The 16,951-nt window shown below is 53.2% G+C and overlaps 1 protein-coding gene across 1 annotated transcript in view; it reads right to left on the bottom strand.

Annotated features, from left to right (window-relative positions):
* Nucleotides 1–254: 254 nt before the first annotated feature.
* The window catches only part of LOC101601313 (signal transducer and activator of transcription 5A), a 32,038-nt gene continuing 15,341 nt past the window's right edge, over nucleotides 255–16,951 (bottom strand). Inside the window, exons 6-19 of the mRNA XM_045158654.1 lie at nucleotides 13,146–13,276; nucleotides 12,797–12,948; nucleotides 12,236–12,391; nucleotides 11,731–11,910; nucleotides 7,996–8,083; nucleotides 7,768–7,890; nucleotides 6,450–6,542; nucleotides 5,759–5,965; nucleotides 5,181–5,275; nucleotides 4,957–5,087; nucleotides 4,342–4,497; nucleotides 3,302–3,353; nucleotides 2,919–3,023; nucleotides 255–1,627 (exon numbers count right to left, since the gene is read on the bottom strand). Of these exons, the coding sequence (XP_045014589.1) occupies nucleotides 1,465–1,627; nucleotides 2,919–3,023; nucleotides 3,302–3,353; nucleotides 4,342–4,497; nucleotides 4,957–5,087; nucleotides 5,181–5,275; nucleotides 5,759–5,965; nucleotides 6,450–6,542; nucleotides 7,768–7,890; nucleotides 7,996–8,083; nucleotides 11,731–11,910; nucleotides 12,236–12,391; nucleotides 12,797–12,948; nucleotides 13,146–13,276 (1,832 nt within the window). The 3' untranslated portion in view covers nucleotides 255–1,464. The remainder of the gene's footprint in view (nucleotides 1,628–2,918; nucleotides 3,024–3,301; nucleotides 3,354–4,341; nucleotides 4,498–4,956; nucleotides 5,088–5,180; nucleotides 5,276–5,758; nucleotides 5,966–6,449; nucleotides 6,543–7,767; nucleotides 7,891–7,995; nucleotides 8,084–11,730; nucleotides 11,911–12,235; nucleotides 12,392–12,796; nucleotides 12,949–13,145; nucleotides 13,277–16,951) is intronic.

The following is a 16,951-nucleotide window of genomic DNA, read 5'->3' as shown; positions in this document are numbered from 1 at the left end:
GCAGCTGAGGAGTGGCCATCTGGACTTGAGCCTGTCCCTCTCCTCGCGCCCTCCCCTCCTTGTTCCCGTATCTGCTTTCCTAGACATGCATGCCTCCACACCTAGCTATAGGATGGCAGTGCCCTTCAGACCACAGCAAAGGGAGAATTGTGACTCCAACCTAAAACCACATGGGCCACACAGGGACGAAACAACTGCTTTAGTGACCCTCAACATCTCCCAGCCCATCATCAGCCAGAAGGCAGGACAACACATTTATGAAAAAAAAATACTTTATTCAAAAACACTGTTTACACAAAGGTGTGGTCTGTACAAAGTACAAAAGAATTCCTCTGCTCAAATCTCCCCACCAAGGTTTAAACGTGGAACTCCCAATCTCCTGCAGTCAGCTGACCCGGGGTACCTGTCACAGTCTCAGGGGGCAGGAACTGCTGAGGTTGGAAGGAGGCCTTCCCAGGCTACAGGCCTTTATGCAACAGCGGGAGGTCTGTTCCAGATTCTACCTCCCAGCCAAGTGGATGGAGAGCTCCAAACCTCCCTCAGATTCCATCGCCAGCAGCTCGTGGCTGGTCGGTTGCTTGTCTCTTGCTACACTCACTTTCTGGAGGAAAACCCTCGACCTGGCAGGTCACAGGCCTCCAATTCCTAGATCAGAGTGGTCTGTCTAAGCAAGGCTGCAGACAGGGGCAAAAAGGAAAGAAGGCTGAAGCCTGGAGGAGCGGCACACGTGCCTGTGATAGCGGCCCTCTGGAGGCCCAGCCTAGCTTGCCTATATAGGAGTGCCCTGTCTCGAAGAGAAATCTTAGAGAATGGAGGGGAAGGGACACCGGGTGGAAAAGACAGATGGTGGGTGGAATATGGGCAAAAGGACAGCGCAGACTCAAGGCCAAGGACCCTATATACTCAGACACTCAGCTGTGACAACCTGACTCGACCCAGATCTGCTGTGTTGATGGCTACAGCCTAGACCACGCTTGTGGTCCGAAGCGCACGTTCACATTACTCAAGAATGAGGCCCAACCTCCCTCCAGAGGGAGGACATCCACGTGACCACCGCGTGTGCATGAGGACAAGGGCACACCCATACAGGTGTACGCGTGCAGAGCAGGAAGGTGAAACCTCTAGCTCAGGAGTGTTACCTCAACTTAACCTGTCTCCCCAGAGCGGACAAGCCACGCAGGCAGAACAGGTGCCCGCAGTGACAGAAGCTCTGGCTCTTCTGTGGCACGTGGACCACGCAGGCTCTGGGGGGGGGGGTCCCTTGATCTGAACACAAGAAGTGTCACCGTTGCTGCCACAGACGAGGACCATGAAGTCAAGGCAGCACCTCACCCACGTGCACGCACGCGCAAACACGTCCTATCTACAAAGCCATCGGCGTATACAGGTGCTATATCACAATTAACACGGACAGACTCTTCACATTGAAGACGATCTCCCAGGAGAAATCTGGAGTTTGAACGTTCACGACAGGGAGCCTCTGGCGGAGGTGAAGAGGCCGGGAGGCGGGGAGAGACGGGGGTCCAGACCGTCCATGGGCCGGCGTAGAAGCTCTTCCACATGCCGGGCCACGTCCATGGTCTCATCCAGGTCAAATTCTCCATCCTGGTCGAGGACAGGGTCAGGGCTGGGAGAGAGAGGGGTGTCAGGGAAGTGTGTCTCATGGCCCCAAGCTCCTGGGACAGCACCCAGACTACTCATAACAGACCAGAGTCCTGTGAGCATAGAACCAATGCTGACTAGAACCCCCAGCAGGCTGGTTCTCGGGGAGACATCCCGCGTCTACTCCTATCTCTTCTTTGTTACGGGATGATTTGGGGGAGCCTGTTTCCCCTCTTCTGTCCTCATCTGCATGGTGAAGTGATGGCCAGTGAGCCACACCCACCTTTAATGCCATCCAGTGGCACATGGCACCACATCACTCACCAAGCAGCCACTTAAGCTAACCTCAAGCTACCTTAAGATATTTTACCCCGTTCTACAGAAGGCAAACTGAGGCTTGACCTTGTAAGGAAACTTGTTCTGGAACCTTATGTTCAGAATTTGAATCTGTGTCTTGAATGATAATACCATTACAAAACTCTCCCCTTATACTATGAATATGTGCTAATATTATTTAAGCCAGGCATGGTGGTACACGCCTTTAATCCCAGCACTTGGGAGGCAGAGGTAGGAGGATCACCATGAGTTTGAGGCCACCCTTGAGACTGCATAGTGAATTCTAGGTTAGCCTGAGTTAGAGTGAAACCCTACGTTCAAAAAAAAAAAAAAAAAAAGGAGGGGCTGGAGAGATGGTTCTGCAGTTAAGGTGTTTGCTTGCAAAGCCTGCTGCCCCCAGGTTCAATTCCCCAGTACCCACGGGAAGCCAGAGGCACAAAGTGGTGCTTGCATCTGAAGTTCATCTACAGTAGCAAGAAGCCCTGATATGCCCAGTCCCTATTTCCCCTCTCTCCTTGCAAAATAAGTAAATTTTATAAAAAGATTCTGAGTCTTGGTGACTCCCAAACCTGTGGTGGCCCCACTGCAGCTTAATGCGTCCCAGTCGTCCAGCTCCAGCCACCCACAGCTCAGAAGCAAATGAATTCTTCACTTTCTCCTGCCTTACCACTACGACATTAATTGTGACCCTGTTTCAAGTACTTCTGACAAGCTCGTGTGTAAAACAAAGCTTGACTGTTACTAGTTCATTTAAGCCTCATGCCAGTTCCACGAGTTGTTCTCGTCCCCATTTTGCAGATGAGCAAACAGCATCAGGGAAACTCAATTTTCTCAAGGTCACACAGTCTACACCAGTATGAGGATGGGGCCCGGTTAGACCCACTGGAGTTGTGATTCCTTTGTCTCCAAGTCCTCCAAGGTTCCAGCCTGAGGCCAGGGTCCCATCCCTCCCCGCAGGCCCCCATGAGAGCACAACCTACTTCTGTGGGTATATGTTGTAATGAGTCTGGGGGCACACTGCTGGGGAGGGGGCCTGGTCCATGTAGGTGGCATTGGCCCCGGCATCAGCAGACGCATTTACGAACCTGGGGAGGGAAGCAGAGTGCAGCCTTAGTCACCAGGGAGGCCAGCGGAGGAGACTGGAAAGGGACTCCGAGGAATCTGTGTGTGTTTGGGGTGTGGGAAGTCCTGGGGCTCTGGCTATAAGCATGGGGCTCTAGGTATTGGCTACAGCATGCCCAAGTCCATTTCCTTCTGATGGACTAAGCAAGCTTTGGGAGGCCAGCAGAATAGGATGCTGGGAAAGAGGAAGCAGGGGTGAAGGGGGCACCTGGAGCCGCAGAGCTGGGCCCGGGACACTTACTCAGGGACCACTTGCTTGATCTGCGGTTTCACGTATCCGTCAGCTGCTTTAGCTGTTGAGGGGAGAGTCGTGGTGAGAAACCAAGTCTGGGAGCTCCAGGGGTACGAGATGAAGCCTTCTCAAGGGCTGCCAGTAACCCCCCGCTGAGGGACCCAGCCTGAGGGTCACAGGTACCCCTGGCTTCAGTCCCATCTTTTCTGGCCATTTTCTTTCCCACTCCCTGCCACCACCCTTGCCAAGGAAACAGCATCACCTCGAAATTTCAACCCCCATCTATGGACTGGACAGGTAGGAGAGGAAAACCTGACCATTCTGTTCCTTCACGTAACTTGGGGCAGGTTAGTGGGATTGGAGGAGTGTTGAGAATTGCTGGTTAGGAGGGCAGAGCTATCTGCGGGTGGGAGTGACCCCAGCTCCCCACCCCAGTTCTGTGTGTGCAGAAGTGAGAACCCAGGGCTAGAGGGATGGCTTAGTGGTTAAGGCGCTTGCCTGCAAAGCCAAAGGACTCAGGTTCAATTCCCCAGGACCCATGTAAACCAGATACACAAGCTGGTGCATGCGTCTGGTGTTTGTTTGCAGTGGCTGAAGGCCCTGGCATGCCCATTCTCTACCTGCCTCTCTCTCTCAAATAAAACAATATAAATATTTTTTAAATTTAATTTATTTATTTGAGAGAGCAAGAGAGAAAGAGGCATAGAGAGAGAGAGAGAGAATGGGCATGCCAGGGCCTCCAGCCACTGCAAACGAGCTACACATGTGCCACCTTGTGCATCTGGCTTACGTGGGTCTTGGGGAATCGAACTGAGGTCCTTTGGCTTTGCAGGCAAGTGCCTTAACCACTAAGCTATCTCTCCAGACCACTATAACTCTGTTCAGCAGAGAAGCAAGCCTGGGGAGGTGTCATGTTCCCTCTCCTCCAGGGTGAGCCCTGAAATCCTGTTCTTCCATGCCACGGAGCAGGAGCCCTAGGAGACAGAGGTGCTCCTGGGCTGTCCTTGGGGCAAGCCCCCACGTCCGGCCCTCCCAGCACCAGCACGCACCCAGCACGGGTGTGTAGTACTTGGAGAAGACCTCGTCCTTGGGGCGGTCGGGGAACACATAGATGAGGTAGTTGAGGTCCCCCAGGCGGTCAGCCAGAGAGCGGATGGAGAAATCCCGCGTGGTAAACGGCTTCAGGTTCCACAGGTTGCGGTCCGCTGTGACAGGGACAACTCATTCCCACAAGCCGTCCTCGCAGGAGGGTCACGGCTGTGGGGTTTTCAGGAAGGCTTCCTGTGAAATCAGGGCTTTTCCCAGCCTGCGCTGCAACCCTAGCCCACGTGCTCCTCTTGTTGAGGGGAGCTGATGCTGGAACATTCTACTTAGTGTCCTGGGCGAGGCAGGGGAGGGACCCCATGGAATTGTGGGGGACTCGCATAGGAGTTCCATAGTCTGTGACCCCAGTGATGTTAGGATTTCTGGGATGGAAAATGGTAGGAAGGGAACATGTTTCTCCACAATACTCCTCTCCCACTCCGGGCTCAGTTCTTGTCTTCCCAGGTGGATGCCTTTGAAGGACAGGAGGCCTGATGGGCATTGGGAGTGAGGAAATGGGGGAGAGAGAGAGAGAGAGAAAGATCCTGGGGGACTGCAGTTTGGGGAAGACTGGCACTTACGAGAGTCAAACTTCCAGGCAATGGTGATTCCCCCGATTTCCGAGTCGCTGAATCTCAGCAGGAAGGTCCCATCCGGCTTGTTGATGAGCAGGTCGTGGGCCTGTTGCTTGTTCACGAAACCTAGGATGGCCCTGGGCGCGTGGAGCATTCGGCGTCACCGTGGGGCGGGCAGTCGCCATCCTGAGCCCTCCATTAGCCTCCTGACCCTGGGCCCGGCTCCTCACCCGTCGTTCCAGTGGGGCTTGTGGTGCTTTCTCAGGACCTCCATCACGCCGTCGAACCACTGCCAGAAGGTGTAGTTCCAGCCTGGCAGATTCTCCTGTGAGGCCCCCGGCGACCCCGAGTTAATTTCCCCACCTACTCCTCAGCAGTCCACAAAATGACACCCCCTACTTATGTTTCTGGACACGAGGGAACCCCGCAGGCAGGGGTGCAAGCTGCAAAGGGTTTAGGGAGGTCATTCCTGTCCCATCTCCTCATTAATAGGTGGGGAAGCTGAGACCCAGAGAAGAGGCCTGCGGATTAGTAACACACCTAGAACTGACGCCCCCCCACCGCCCCCGGCTTGGGGTTCATCCCATCACCGTGTCTTGGCTCACACACAGCTGAGCATAATGCCTTGTGACCTCTGCCTACAATTTCTTTTTCTGTGTGTGTGGGGGGGGTCTAAGATGCCACCTATTATTCCTGATCATAGGAAAAAGTGGTTGACCGTGGGACTTAGCCTGTGCAAGGTTAGAGGAGGTATGACAGGAGCCTGATGGTCCCCGGCAGGCCGGTCACAGGTAACTGGGCTGCTCACCCTGTTGAACTGGGACCAGGACACGGACATGCTGTTGTAGTCCTCGAGGTGGGTGCTGCTGCTGCTGAACAGCTTCTGTGCCAGGAACACCAGGTTCTCCTTGGTCAGGCCCCGGTTGCTCTGCACCTCGGCCTTGAATTTCATGTTGAGAGCTTCGCACAGCTGCGGCCACAGCACTTTGTCCGGCACGGCAAATGGCACCCTGCCCTGGGAGGGAGAGAAAAAAGGGGGAGGAAAGAGGCAATTGAGGGAGCTGGAAATGTTCTACACGCATGCACGCACGCACACACACACATGCGCGTGTGCGCACAATATACAGAGATCAAGGGACAGAGAGGACACAGCACTATCCAGAAAGGAGACACAAACATAAGGAGGAAAGGAAAGAAAAGAGGGATGTGGAGGTGGGGAGGCAGGCAGGAAGAACTGAGGACAGGGGTCGGGGTCCATCCATAAGGAAAAAGGACATCAGATAGCAAACCCAAAGACCAGCCCCATACCCTGAGAACCCATTCTTCCTGGAACCTAGCCAGGGCCCAGGCCAGGCCAGTGGACACTCACTTATCAGTCCTCCTGCCCACCTCACTGCCCAGTTCTGTTCCAGAACCCAGTAGGGATCCAAGGAGTTGGGGCTAACCAGAGGACAGTTCTAGGGCCCGATGGCAGGCGGGGGGGTCCGTGGGGGGCTCACCGGCTCAGCGAAGGCATTGTCCCATAGCACAGTGGCCGTGGCATTGTGGTCCTGGCTGCCATGAACAATGACCACCACAGGGAGGGATAGTGTCTGTGGAAGTCGGAGAAGCAGGAGTTGAACATGAACACTGTCTTGCCCTCTGCTTAGGCAAGATACCTGACCCTCACCCCTCCCCTCCTCACCCACCATTCTAGCTACAAGTCCTTCCCAATAATTCTAAGCATGAGAAAATCAAAACCACCTAAACCAGGTGTGATGCTTTGTGCCTATAATCCCAACACTTGGAGAATAGAGGCAAAACAAACAGAAGAAAAAAAAAAAAACATATTTCTTATTGGCCCATTGCCTAAGCCACACTGACCAGTGCTGGGTGGTAATGCAGTAAACAGCTGCCTACAGAATCACAAGGGGTTCTCAGAATTGTGGGGTAGCTGGGCTGAGGCAAGGACGATTTAGAATTCTCTGGCATTTTGTTTGGTCTGTTTTTGATTGTTGTTTGTGTTTTGACACAGGATCTCCGGTAGCCCAGGCTGTCCTTGAACTGACAATACAGTCAAAGATGAACTTGAACTTACCATCCTCCTACCTCTACTTTCCAAGTGCTGAGACTGAAGGTATGTGCCAACACGCCTGGCTTTATGTGGTGCTGCAGGATCAAACCCAGAGCTTTGGGTATGCTAAGCAAGCACTCTGCCAACTGAGCTACACCCCAGTCTTTGTGTGTGTGTGTGTGTTTTAGTTTTTTCTTTTTCTTTTCTTTTATTTATTTATTTATTTTTTTAATTTATTTATTTTTGGTTTTTCAAGGTAGGGTCTCACTCTAGCCCAGGCTGACCTGGAATTCACTATGTAGTCTCAGGATGGCCTCGAACTCACGGCGATCCTCCACCCACCTCTGCCTCTCGAGTTCTGGGATTAAAGGTGTGCGCCACCACGCCTGGCTGTTTTAGTTTTTTCTAAGTAGGGTTTCACTGTAGTCCAGGCTGACCTGGAACTCACTCTGTATTTCCAAGCTGGCCTTGAACTGACAGCGATCCTCCTCCCTCTGCCTCCCAAGTGGTGAGATTAAAGGCGTGTGCCAGTACGCCTGGCCCTTTTTTTGTGTTTTTGAGGCATTATTTTGCTTCGGAGCTCATGCTAGCCTGGAACTTACCACATAGCACATATTGGCCCTGAGCTTACGATCCTCCTGCCTCAGATTCCTGACTGCCGGGGTTACAGATGTGCACCAGCACAGGCACTTCACTTTGGCTCTCCTAGTCTCTCACCTGTGTGGCTGCCCCTCAGGGATTGGGGGGTGGGGGCACGGGCTCACCTTCACCTGGAACACAAGCTCGTTGCTACCGACGCTGAACTGAGACTCGAACAGGACTGTAAACTTCTCCTCTGTCACTGACTCGGCTCCCCGCCGGTCAGCACGCTTGATTCTCTTCAGTGACTGCAGGGCAGAAGGCCGGGGGAGGTGTGGGGGGGGGAGTGTGGCTGGTTACCGAGACCCCAGCCTTGGGCAGCCCTTCCCTCCAAGGCTGGGCCCTGTGCTCACCATGTTTCTGAAGTGGGCGCTGAGGGTGCCCGTGGCCTGGTGATACTCCATGACGCAGCAGTTGTTCAGGATCTCCCCACTGCACTCGCTGCCAAGGAGGGAGGCCAGCCCCTCGTGAGCGCCAGGCCGTGGAGCAAGGGTCTGCTCCCACCCAGGCTGGGGACTCCCCTCTGGCTGGCCCTGCCGGCAGCCCCGTGGGAATACCTCACCCCATAGGAGGAGTCCTAGATCTCTTGGGTTACTGTCTTCCCCATCGAATGGACTACTCCCAAGGTCTCCAAGGACAAAGTCTGGGTTTCTACCATTAGGTTAGAAATTCTTTGGGCACTTAAGATTGAGGTGGGGGACTTCAAGGCTCCTGGAAGCTTCTAGTACACTTGAAGTAGTCTACAAGGACCTCCATCATCAACACTTGCCCCACTCCTTGGATTCACTGAGTTCCCTGCCTATTAGGACTTGCAGGCCGTACTTAACCATCTGTTAAACATGCCAACCAAGCCAGGCATGGTGGCGCACGTCTTTAGTCCCAGCACTTGGGAGGCAGAGGGAGGAGGATCGCTGTGAGTTCGAGGCCACCCTGAGACTACATAATGAATTCCAGGCCAGCCTGACCTATAGCGAAACCCTACTGTGAACCCTCCACCCCCCCAAAAAAAAACACACACACACATGCTAACCTTGGTCCCTCCCTCAGATCTCTCGTACTTGCTTTTCCTGCCAAACTTCTGGCTTGGTCACATTCAGGATGGGGCTCCAATAAGGAAAGGCCATCCTCAGCCCTGCCTGGTGTTGCTTACCCCCTCACCCTGTCCCCACTCCACATCCAGATATATGTTCAAGTTTTCTTAGAAAGAGACAGACAATGGGCACACCAGGGCCTTTTGCCACTGCAAAGGAACTGCAGATGCATGCACCACTTTGTGCATCAGGCTTTATGTGGGTACTGGGGAATCAAATCCAGCCCAATCCAGGCTGGCAGGCTTTGCAAGCAAGTGCCTATAACCACTGCACCATCTCCCCAGCTCCTATGTATTATTATTTTGGGGAGGGGTATTTATTTGCAAGCAGAGACAGAAATGGCCTTGACAGGGCCTCTAGCCACTGCAAACAAACTCCAGATGCATGTGCCCCCTCGTGTATCTGGCTCACATGCAGGTCCTTAGGCTTCATAGGCAAGTGCCTTAACCACTAACTCATCTCTCCAGCCCCCCCCCAATTTTATTTTACTTTTTTTTTTTTAATTCACTATGTAGTCCCAGGGTGGCCTTGAACTCATGGCAATCCTCCTACCTCTGCCTCCTGAGTGCCAGGATTAAAGGCATGCACCACCACACCTAGTCTGGCTTTTATTTTTAATATATATTATTATTTTATTTTTACTTATTTGCAAGCAGAGAGAAAAAGGAAATGAATGGACATACCAGTGGGCCTGGCCTGTTGCTGCTGCAAATGAATTCCAGACACATGTTCCATTTTGTGCATCTAGCTGTATGTGGGTACTGGGGAATCAAACCCAGTCCAATGCAGGATGACCAGCTTTGCAAGCAAGTGCCTTTAACCACTGAGCAATCTCCTCAGCTCCTCTTACTATTTTTTTAATGTGTTATTCTTTCATGCCCCAGCTGAGAGCTTCCAGAGAGTGACAACTAGGTTCTTGCCCTTCTTCCTACTATACCTACACCACATGGAAATCATCACCAGGGAGATATTTATTTACTTATTCTTTTTTTTTTCTTACCTTCCTTGCTGGAGCTCTTCACCCTCCCACACCCAACCTGGCTCCCCTCTTTCCATCCCAGTTTGATTTTTGAAAGAGAGAGAGAGAGAGAATTGGCACACCAGGGCCTCAGCCACTGCACTCGAACTCCAGATGCTTGCACCGCCTAGTGGGCATGTGTGACCTTGCACTTTTCTCACCTTTGTGTGTCTGGCTTATTTGGGATCTGGAGAGTGTAACATGGGTCCTTAGGCATGCAGGCAAGCACCTTAACTGCTAAGCTATTTCTCCAGCCTTGTTTGTTTGTTTGTTTGTTTTGTTTTTCGAGGTAGGGTCTCACTCTGAGCCAGGCTGACCTGGAATTCACTATGTAGTCTCAGGGTGGCCTCAAACTCTCACTGATCCTCCTACCTCTGCCTCCCACGTGCTGGGGTTAAAGACATGCGCCACCATACCCGGCTTATTTGTTTATTTTGATGATACCAGGGACTGAACCCAGGGCCTTATGCATGCTAGGGAAGCCTACTACCTAGTAACATCCCGGGGCTTCAGAAAAAGGTTTTATTTATTTATTTATTTATTTATTTATTTATTTATTTATTTACTTACTTACTTATTTGAGAGAGTGGGGGGCAGATAGAGAATGGGCATACCAGGGCCTCTAGCCACTGCAAATACACTCCAGATGCATGTGCCACCCTGTGCATCCAGCGTACCTGAGTCCTGAGGAATCAAATCTGGGTCATTTGGCTTTGTAGGCAAGCAATCTAACTGCTCAGCCATCTCTCCAGCCCCACAGTAAAAGGGTGTATTTGTGTCATGTACTCAATCACTCACCTGCCTCACACGGGGCGGGTGACTTGCCCTGAGCTCCAGGTCCTCAGGCTACCTTCTGTGCACTCTTTCCTCAGGACGCCACAGGTACCTCTGCCTGAAAAAGCCCTCCCTCGCCAAGCTCTGGCCCTACCAACCTCCTACCCAGCTGCTGACCTAGCACTAAACATCAACTTTGTTGTTGTTGTTGTTTTGTTTTGTTTTGTTTTGTTTTTGAGGTAGGGTCTCACTCTGGTCCAGGCTGACCTGGAATTCACTATGTCGTCTCAGGCTGGCCTTGAACTAACAGCGATCCTACCTCTGCTTCCCAAGTGCTGAGATGAAAGGTGTGAGCCACCATGCCCAGCTTATTTATTTATTTATTTATTTATGTATTTGAGAGACAGAAAAAGAGGCAGAGAGAGAGAGAGAATGGGCACACCAAGGCCTCCACCAACTGCAACTGAACTCCAGACACATGCACCACCTTGTGCTCCTGGCTTTACGTGGGTACTGGGGAATTGAACCTGGATCCTTTGGCTTTGCAGGTAAGTGCTTTAACCACTAAGCGCCATCTCTCCAGCCCCAATTTTTTTTTTTTTGAGGTGGGGTCTCACTGTAGCCCACGCTGTCCTGGAATTCACTATATCGTCTCAGGCTGGCCTCGAACCCACAGCCATCCTCCTACCTCTGCCTCCCGAGTGCTGGGATTAAAGGCGTGCGTGGGCTCAGCCCCAACTTTTTAGTTTTTGACACAAGATCTCATGCAGCCCAGGCGGGCCTCAAACTTGTTATGTAGTCAAGGATGACATGAACTCCTGAAGCTCTTTCCCCCCTCTCCCAAGTGCTGAGAATGCTGGCTCGTGCCGCCACTCCAGTCTTAACTGTCAACTCTTCACCAGCAACATGACTCCCTCATGCAACCCTGCGTGTCCCCCAATGACACCAGAAACACTTTTTGGTGACTGCAGCCTGCACTGCCAGCCAGATGACTGAGTGAGCAGAGAGGCCATTTCTGTTTATGTACCAGCGGTGTCCTCACTGGTCAGTGAGCGCTGTAACAGGACCACAGGGCAGTATACCATGCCTACTAGGTGCTAGCCTGGGCTAGTGCAGGACTATGGAACCCATGACTGAGTGGAAGGTAAGGAGAACACGCCGCCCTCCTCACTGGCCCCTGCTAGGGGCTGGGCGGGCACACTCACTTGCGGGTGTTCTCGTTCTTGAGCAGGGACTTGGCCTGCTGCTCACTGATGATGGTGGCCTTCACCTGCGGGGGGTTCATGTGCACGTTCAGCTTCCCGCCCACCAGCAGGCGCACGGTGGCAGCGAACTTGGTCTGCGTCTTCAGGACCTGAGGGGGCTGCTTCTCGATGATGAATGTGCTGTGGGGGACACGAGTGACCAGACAGGTGACCGTGCGGCTGGCACGGGAAAGGGCAGCGGGTCACGCTGGGGGGAGACCTTCCCATGGGGAAGACCTAGTGGGGGTGAAGAGGCCCCAGGCTGTGTTCCTGGGGAGGCCGGGCAGGAGACACTGGGCAGAGGAGCCCCTCTAAGAGCCAGAGCAACTGCAGCTTCAGAGGGCCTGGGCGGGGACAGAGAGGCAGGACGGGGGCCAAACTCGGGGTCTGCACAGCACCTGGGCCTCGACAGACCTGCACCTGGGAGCCACCTGCCCCACTGAGCACGGCCAGGAGCAGTGCTTACCTGGTGACCAGGGCGGAGATGATGTCCGTGATGGTGGCATTGACCTCGGCCAGCATCTCCTGCACGGGGCCGGGGATGGGCAGCTGCTGGCACAGGTGCTCAGCCCGGCGGATCTGCTGCCGGTTCTGCCAGATGATCTCGGCCAACTTTTCACACCTGCAGGCAGCCCAGGGCCCTTAGGGGACAGCGGCTTCTGTGCCAGCCCAGGCAGGAGGGCCCGCAGTGCGGTCCGCCCGCTCCCCTGGGCAAGGCCGCTCAGGAAGGTGCTGGCACTCCCCGCCCCACCCGTCCAGTTACAGAGTGGGGCTCCCGCCTTCCACAAACGCAGGACACGGCGCAGCCTTGGTTTGGAACCACCCAGCCAAGGGGTCACCGCACACCTAAATCCTGACCCATTCATTCCCTAGGACACCACTGCCTCCCTGGGGAGAGTGGCGCGGGACGGAGGGCCCAAGTCCTCTCAGGAATGGGACAGTGGATCACAGGACCCTTCCGCCCAGACCAATGCAGGGAGGAAAGAGGAAGGGGCACTGCCACCCAAGGCCCTGCCCGCCCTGTTACCAGGACTGCAGCACATCCAGGCTGCCCTCAGGGGGTCCCCCGTTCCCGGCCAGCTGCTGCCGCCTCTTCCACTGGATCAGCTCGTCGTCCAGGATGATGGTCTGTTGCTTGCGCAGCAGCTGCAGCGTCTTCTGGTGCTTCTCGGCCAGCTCCTGCGGGCACACGGCGCGCCGCGCTCCAGACAGCAGCCCTGCCGGGCGCCTAGGTCCCCGGGCCCCGCCCTGTCCCTCTGCTCTGCCTCCCGGGGAAGAGAGGGCGCCTGCGCCCATCCTGGCTCTGGCCCTCCACCTGGGGCCTGTCTCGGGTGGCCAGCTCCCTCCTGGGAGCAGAGGGACCCAGGGCCACTCACCACGCGGTACTGCTGCAGGGTCTGGGCCTCGCGCTGCAGCCAGGCCTCCAGGGACACCTGCTTCTGCTGCAGGGCCGTCTCCCGGCTCAGGCGCTCTTGGGGGTTCAGCTGGGCCAGCTGGGCAAACTGAGCTGGAGGAGGGGACAGGACACCCACCACCATCATCTCCTGTGTCCTGCAGGAAGCCCAGAGGACCCGCACTAACCTGCTGGGGGGGGGGGGTGAGGCCCTCAGGGTCTGGCGCCCCGTCAATGGCAAGTAGGGCTCCTATGGGCCATGGGGGCCCAAAGATGGAGAGACTCCCTCGGAGGCAGCCTTTGGGCTCTGCTCACCTGCCATTGCCTTCTCTGGGCAGTGTGAGGGCAGCTGAGGAGACCGTGCCCAGCTGCCCCCGCTCACTCCATACCACACAGCCAAGCCTCGCCTCAGGGCCTCAGGCTTGGAGATGGGCTGTGGAGACAAGCGACCCCACCATTCACTAGCTCAGGGAGGTTGGGACAATGGCTTTCTTTGCTGCGCCCCAATTTACCAATCTGTAAAAGGGAAGAATTCTGACACCAAGTAACTGGCCTGCTGTGGTTATTAAGTATATGACAATACAAGCCAGGTGTGGTGGTGGCACATGCCTTTCATGCCAGCATTCAGCAAGCTGAGGTAGGAGAATCGCATAAGTTCGAGGCCAGCCTGGGCTACAGAGTGAGTTCCAGGTCAGTCTTTGCTATAGTGATTCCCTAATTCAGAAAAATAAATGCATGCATCATTAAGTAACTAATGATACAGAAAATGTCTGGTTCATGTGAGTTCTTTGTCTTTCTTTATTTTTATTTTTGAGAGAGTGAGAGGCAGAATTGTCACGCCAGGGCCTCAGCCCCTGTAATTGAACTCCAGATGCTTTTGCCACCTAGTGGGCATGCACAACCTTGTGCTTGCCTCACCCTGTGTGTCTGGCTAACGTGGGATCTGGAGAATAGATAATGGGTCCTCAGGCTTTGCAGGCAAATGTCTTAACTGCTAAGCCATCTCTTCAGCCCTTTCTTTTTTAAAAAAGTTTTATTTACTTATTTGCAAGAAGAGAGATACAGAGAGACAGAAAGAAAGACACAGAGAGAGAGAAAAAAAAAGTGGAAATACCAGGGTCTGTAGCCACTGCAAATGAACTCCAGATGCATATACCACTTTGAGCATCTGGCTTTACATGGGTACTAGGGAACTGAACCCAGGTTGTTAGGCTTTACAGGCAAATGCCTTGACCCTCTGAGCAATCTTTCCAGCCTCTCGTGTAAGTTTTATGCAGATTTGTCCTGGTTGACAGATGAAAAGGCAAGAATGAAGGGTGACATAGAGGAGCGCTCCTGGGAGCCCGCCCGAACATGAGGACCCTCTTCCGGAGGCCCCTGCTCCTCAGGCTCCATCTCATTGCCTGAGTTCAGCGGTGTCTCTTTGTTCAGCAGTGACTCTGGTGGGCTGCAGGTGCCTAGGACTCCTAGCCAGGATGGGCTATCATGAACTCCACTGTGCACCAACAAAGAGGCGGGCAAATAAGCAGAACAGGAGCATGTCCTGCCTTTCCTGGGGACACCACTTGGCCAGCTTCCCTTGGTTTTCCCACCAGCTGTTGGGAATTCCATGGATGACAAGAACAGTGTATGTGAGACGTCGGTACCTTTTGTACATGTGTGAAGAAATCCTGAGACAGGGGCTGGAGGGATGGCTTAGAGGTTAAGGCACTTGCCTAGAAAGCCAAAGGACCCAGGTTTGATTCCCCAGGACCCACGTAAGCCAGATGCACAAGGTGGTGCATGTGTCTGGAATTCATTTGCAGTGGCTAGAGGTCCTGGTGCACCCATTCTCTCTGTCTCTCTCTCTCTCATAAATAACAGTTTAAAAAAGAAATCTTGGGGCTGGAGAGATGGCTTAGCGGTTAAGCGCTTGCCTGTGAAGCCTAAGGACCCCAGTTTGAGGCTCAATTCCCCAGGACCCACGTTAGCCAGATGCACAAGGGGGCGCATGCGTCTGGAGTTCGTTTGCTGTGGCTGGAGGCCCTGGCGCGCCCATTCTCTCTCTCTCCGCCTCTTTCTCTGTCACTTTCAAATAAATAAATAAACATAAAACAAAAAAAGAAATAAATAAAAAAGAAATCTTGAGGCACAGACAAGGTAGAGTCATGCAAGGAGTAGCCATCAGAAACCCTTCTCAGTAATTCAACATATCCACAGTTGGCACCCCTGTCTACCCCTTCCACTTCCTCTACCCCACTCCCTCCCTCACTTCCTTCTCTTCTTGCCCCTGGGTTATTAAAGACCCTGGGTGCTGCTACCATCACTCTCTCCAATAACCCATGAATGGCACGCCATTCTTACTTGCCCTGAATCAAGAAAATAAGCACCCTAGCATGTCTTGTTCAAATGCCTGGCTGGTCTCTGAGAACCGTGTCACACTGACCTTGTGCCTGTCCCAGGGACATACAAGCTGGGAAAGACAAAAGCAACGCGAAACAGCCAGGAAAAGCTCAGCACTGGAACTTGGAAATGCAGTTCCCACCTCACTGTCATGTTCTGAGTGGAGGAGTGCTGTTCAGTTTGGAACCCAGCAGAGAACCCTGGTGGCACCTGTGGGATCCTGCTGGCCCGCAGAAGAGTAGCGGTGACCCCAATAACTGAGCCCAGCCTTCTTTGTAAGGACCGCTTTGCAAGTGTTTCCAGGGAAGAGATCAGGGGGACTCAAGGCAACTGCTTATTCAGACTTGAGCCTTACCTTCCACGTGGAGATTGATACTCTGTGCATTTTGTTTGGTTCTGCTATGCTGGAGATGGAATTCGGGGCCCTGTGCATGGCAGGCAGGCTCCCTACCAGTGAGCTATGTCCCCAGCCCTAGTCTGTGTTTACAGTGATGAGCAGGATAAACATATTGATAGGTGCAAACCCCAAGCAGAATCCAAACCTAGGGCTGGGGAGATGGCTCAGCAGTTAAGGCATTTGTTTGAAAAGCCTGCCGGCCCAGGTTCTAGTCCCTAGGACCCACGTAAAGCCAGATGCACAGAATGGTGTATGCATCTGGAATTCATGTACAGAACCCAAACCTATGGCTGCAGAGATGGCCCTAGAGGTTAAGGCACTTGGCTGCAAAGCCAAAGGACCCAGTACCCATGTAGAGCTAGTTACACAGGTGGCACATGCGTCTGGAATTTGTTTGCAGTAGCTACAGGCCCTGGTGTGCCCATTTTCTCTCTCTCTCTCTCTCTCTCTCTCTCTCTCTCTCTCTCTCTCTCTCTCTCTCTGTCTCCCTCTTTCTCTCTTATTCCCAAATAAATAAATAAATAAATAAAATATTTAAAAAGAATCCAGGGGCTGGAGATATGGCTTAGCGGTTAAGGCATTTGCCTGCAAAGCCAAAGGACCCAGGTTTGATCCCCCAGGACCTATTATAAGCCAGATGTACAAGGTGGCACATGCTTCTGGAATATGTTTGCAATGGCTGGAGGCCCTGATGTGCCCATTCTCTCTCTCTCTTTCAACTAACTAAATAAATAAATAAAAAGAATCAACACCTATACCCATACATGGATATGGACGACAGAAACCTACACTGGGTACTTAGGGAGAAGTCAGAGATAAAGTTTTTGTTCCCTCCACCGGAAGGGTCAGTCTGGGATGGAGACGGGTGTAGGGAGGACGTCCTGCGAGCAGTCACTAGCACCCTGACCTGTGACATTGTTCCACCTCGCTGTGTGTGCACAAAACATGGATTAAGGCTTGGAAAGAACATATGGTTAAATTCAAATGGAATTCTAGAAAAATAGTAAATA

Source organism: Jaculus jaculus, chromosome 9 (assembly GCF_020740685.1).
Source record: "Jaculus jaculus isolate mJacJac1 chromosome 9, mJacJac1.mat.Y.cur, whole genome shotgun sequence".
In the NCBI taxonomy this organism is placed as follows: Eukaryota; Metazoa; Chordata; class Mammalia; order Rodentia; family Dipodidae; genus Jaculus; species Jaculus jaculus.
Note: the sequence above shows the minus strand (reverse complement) of the source record. Positions and strands in the feature narration are given on the sequence as shown.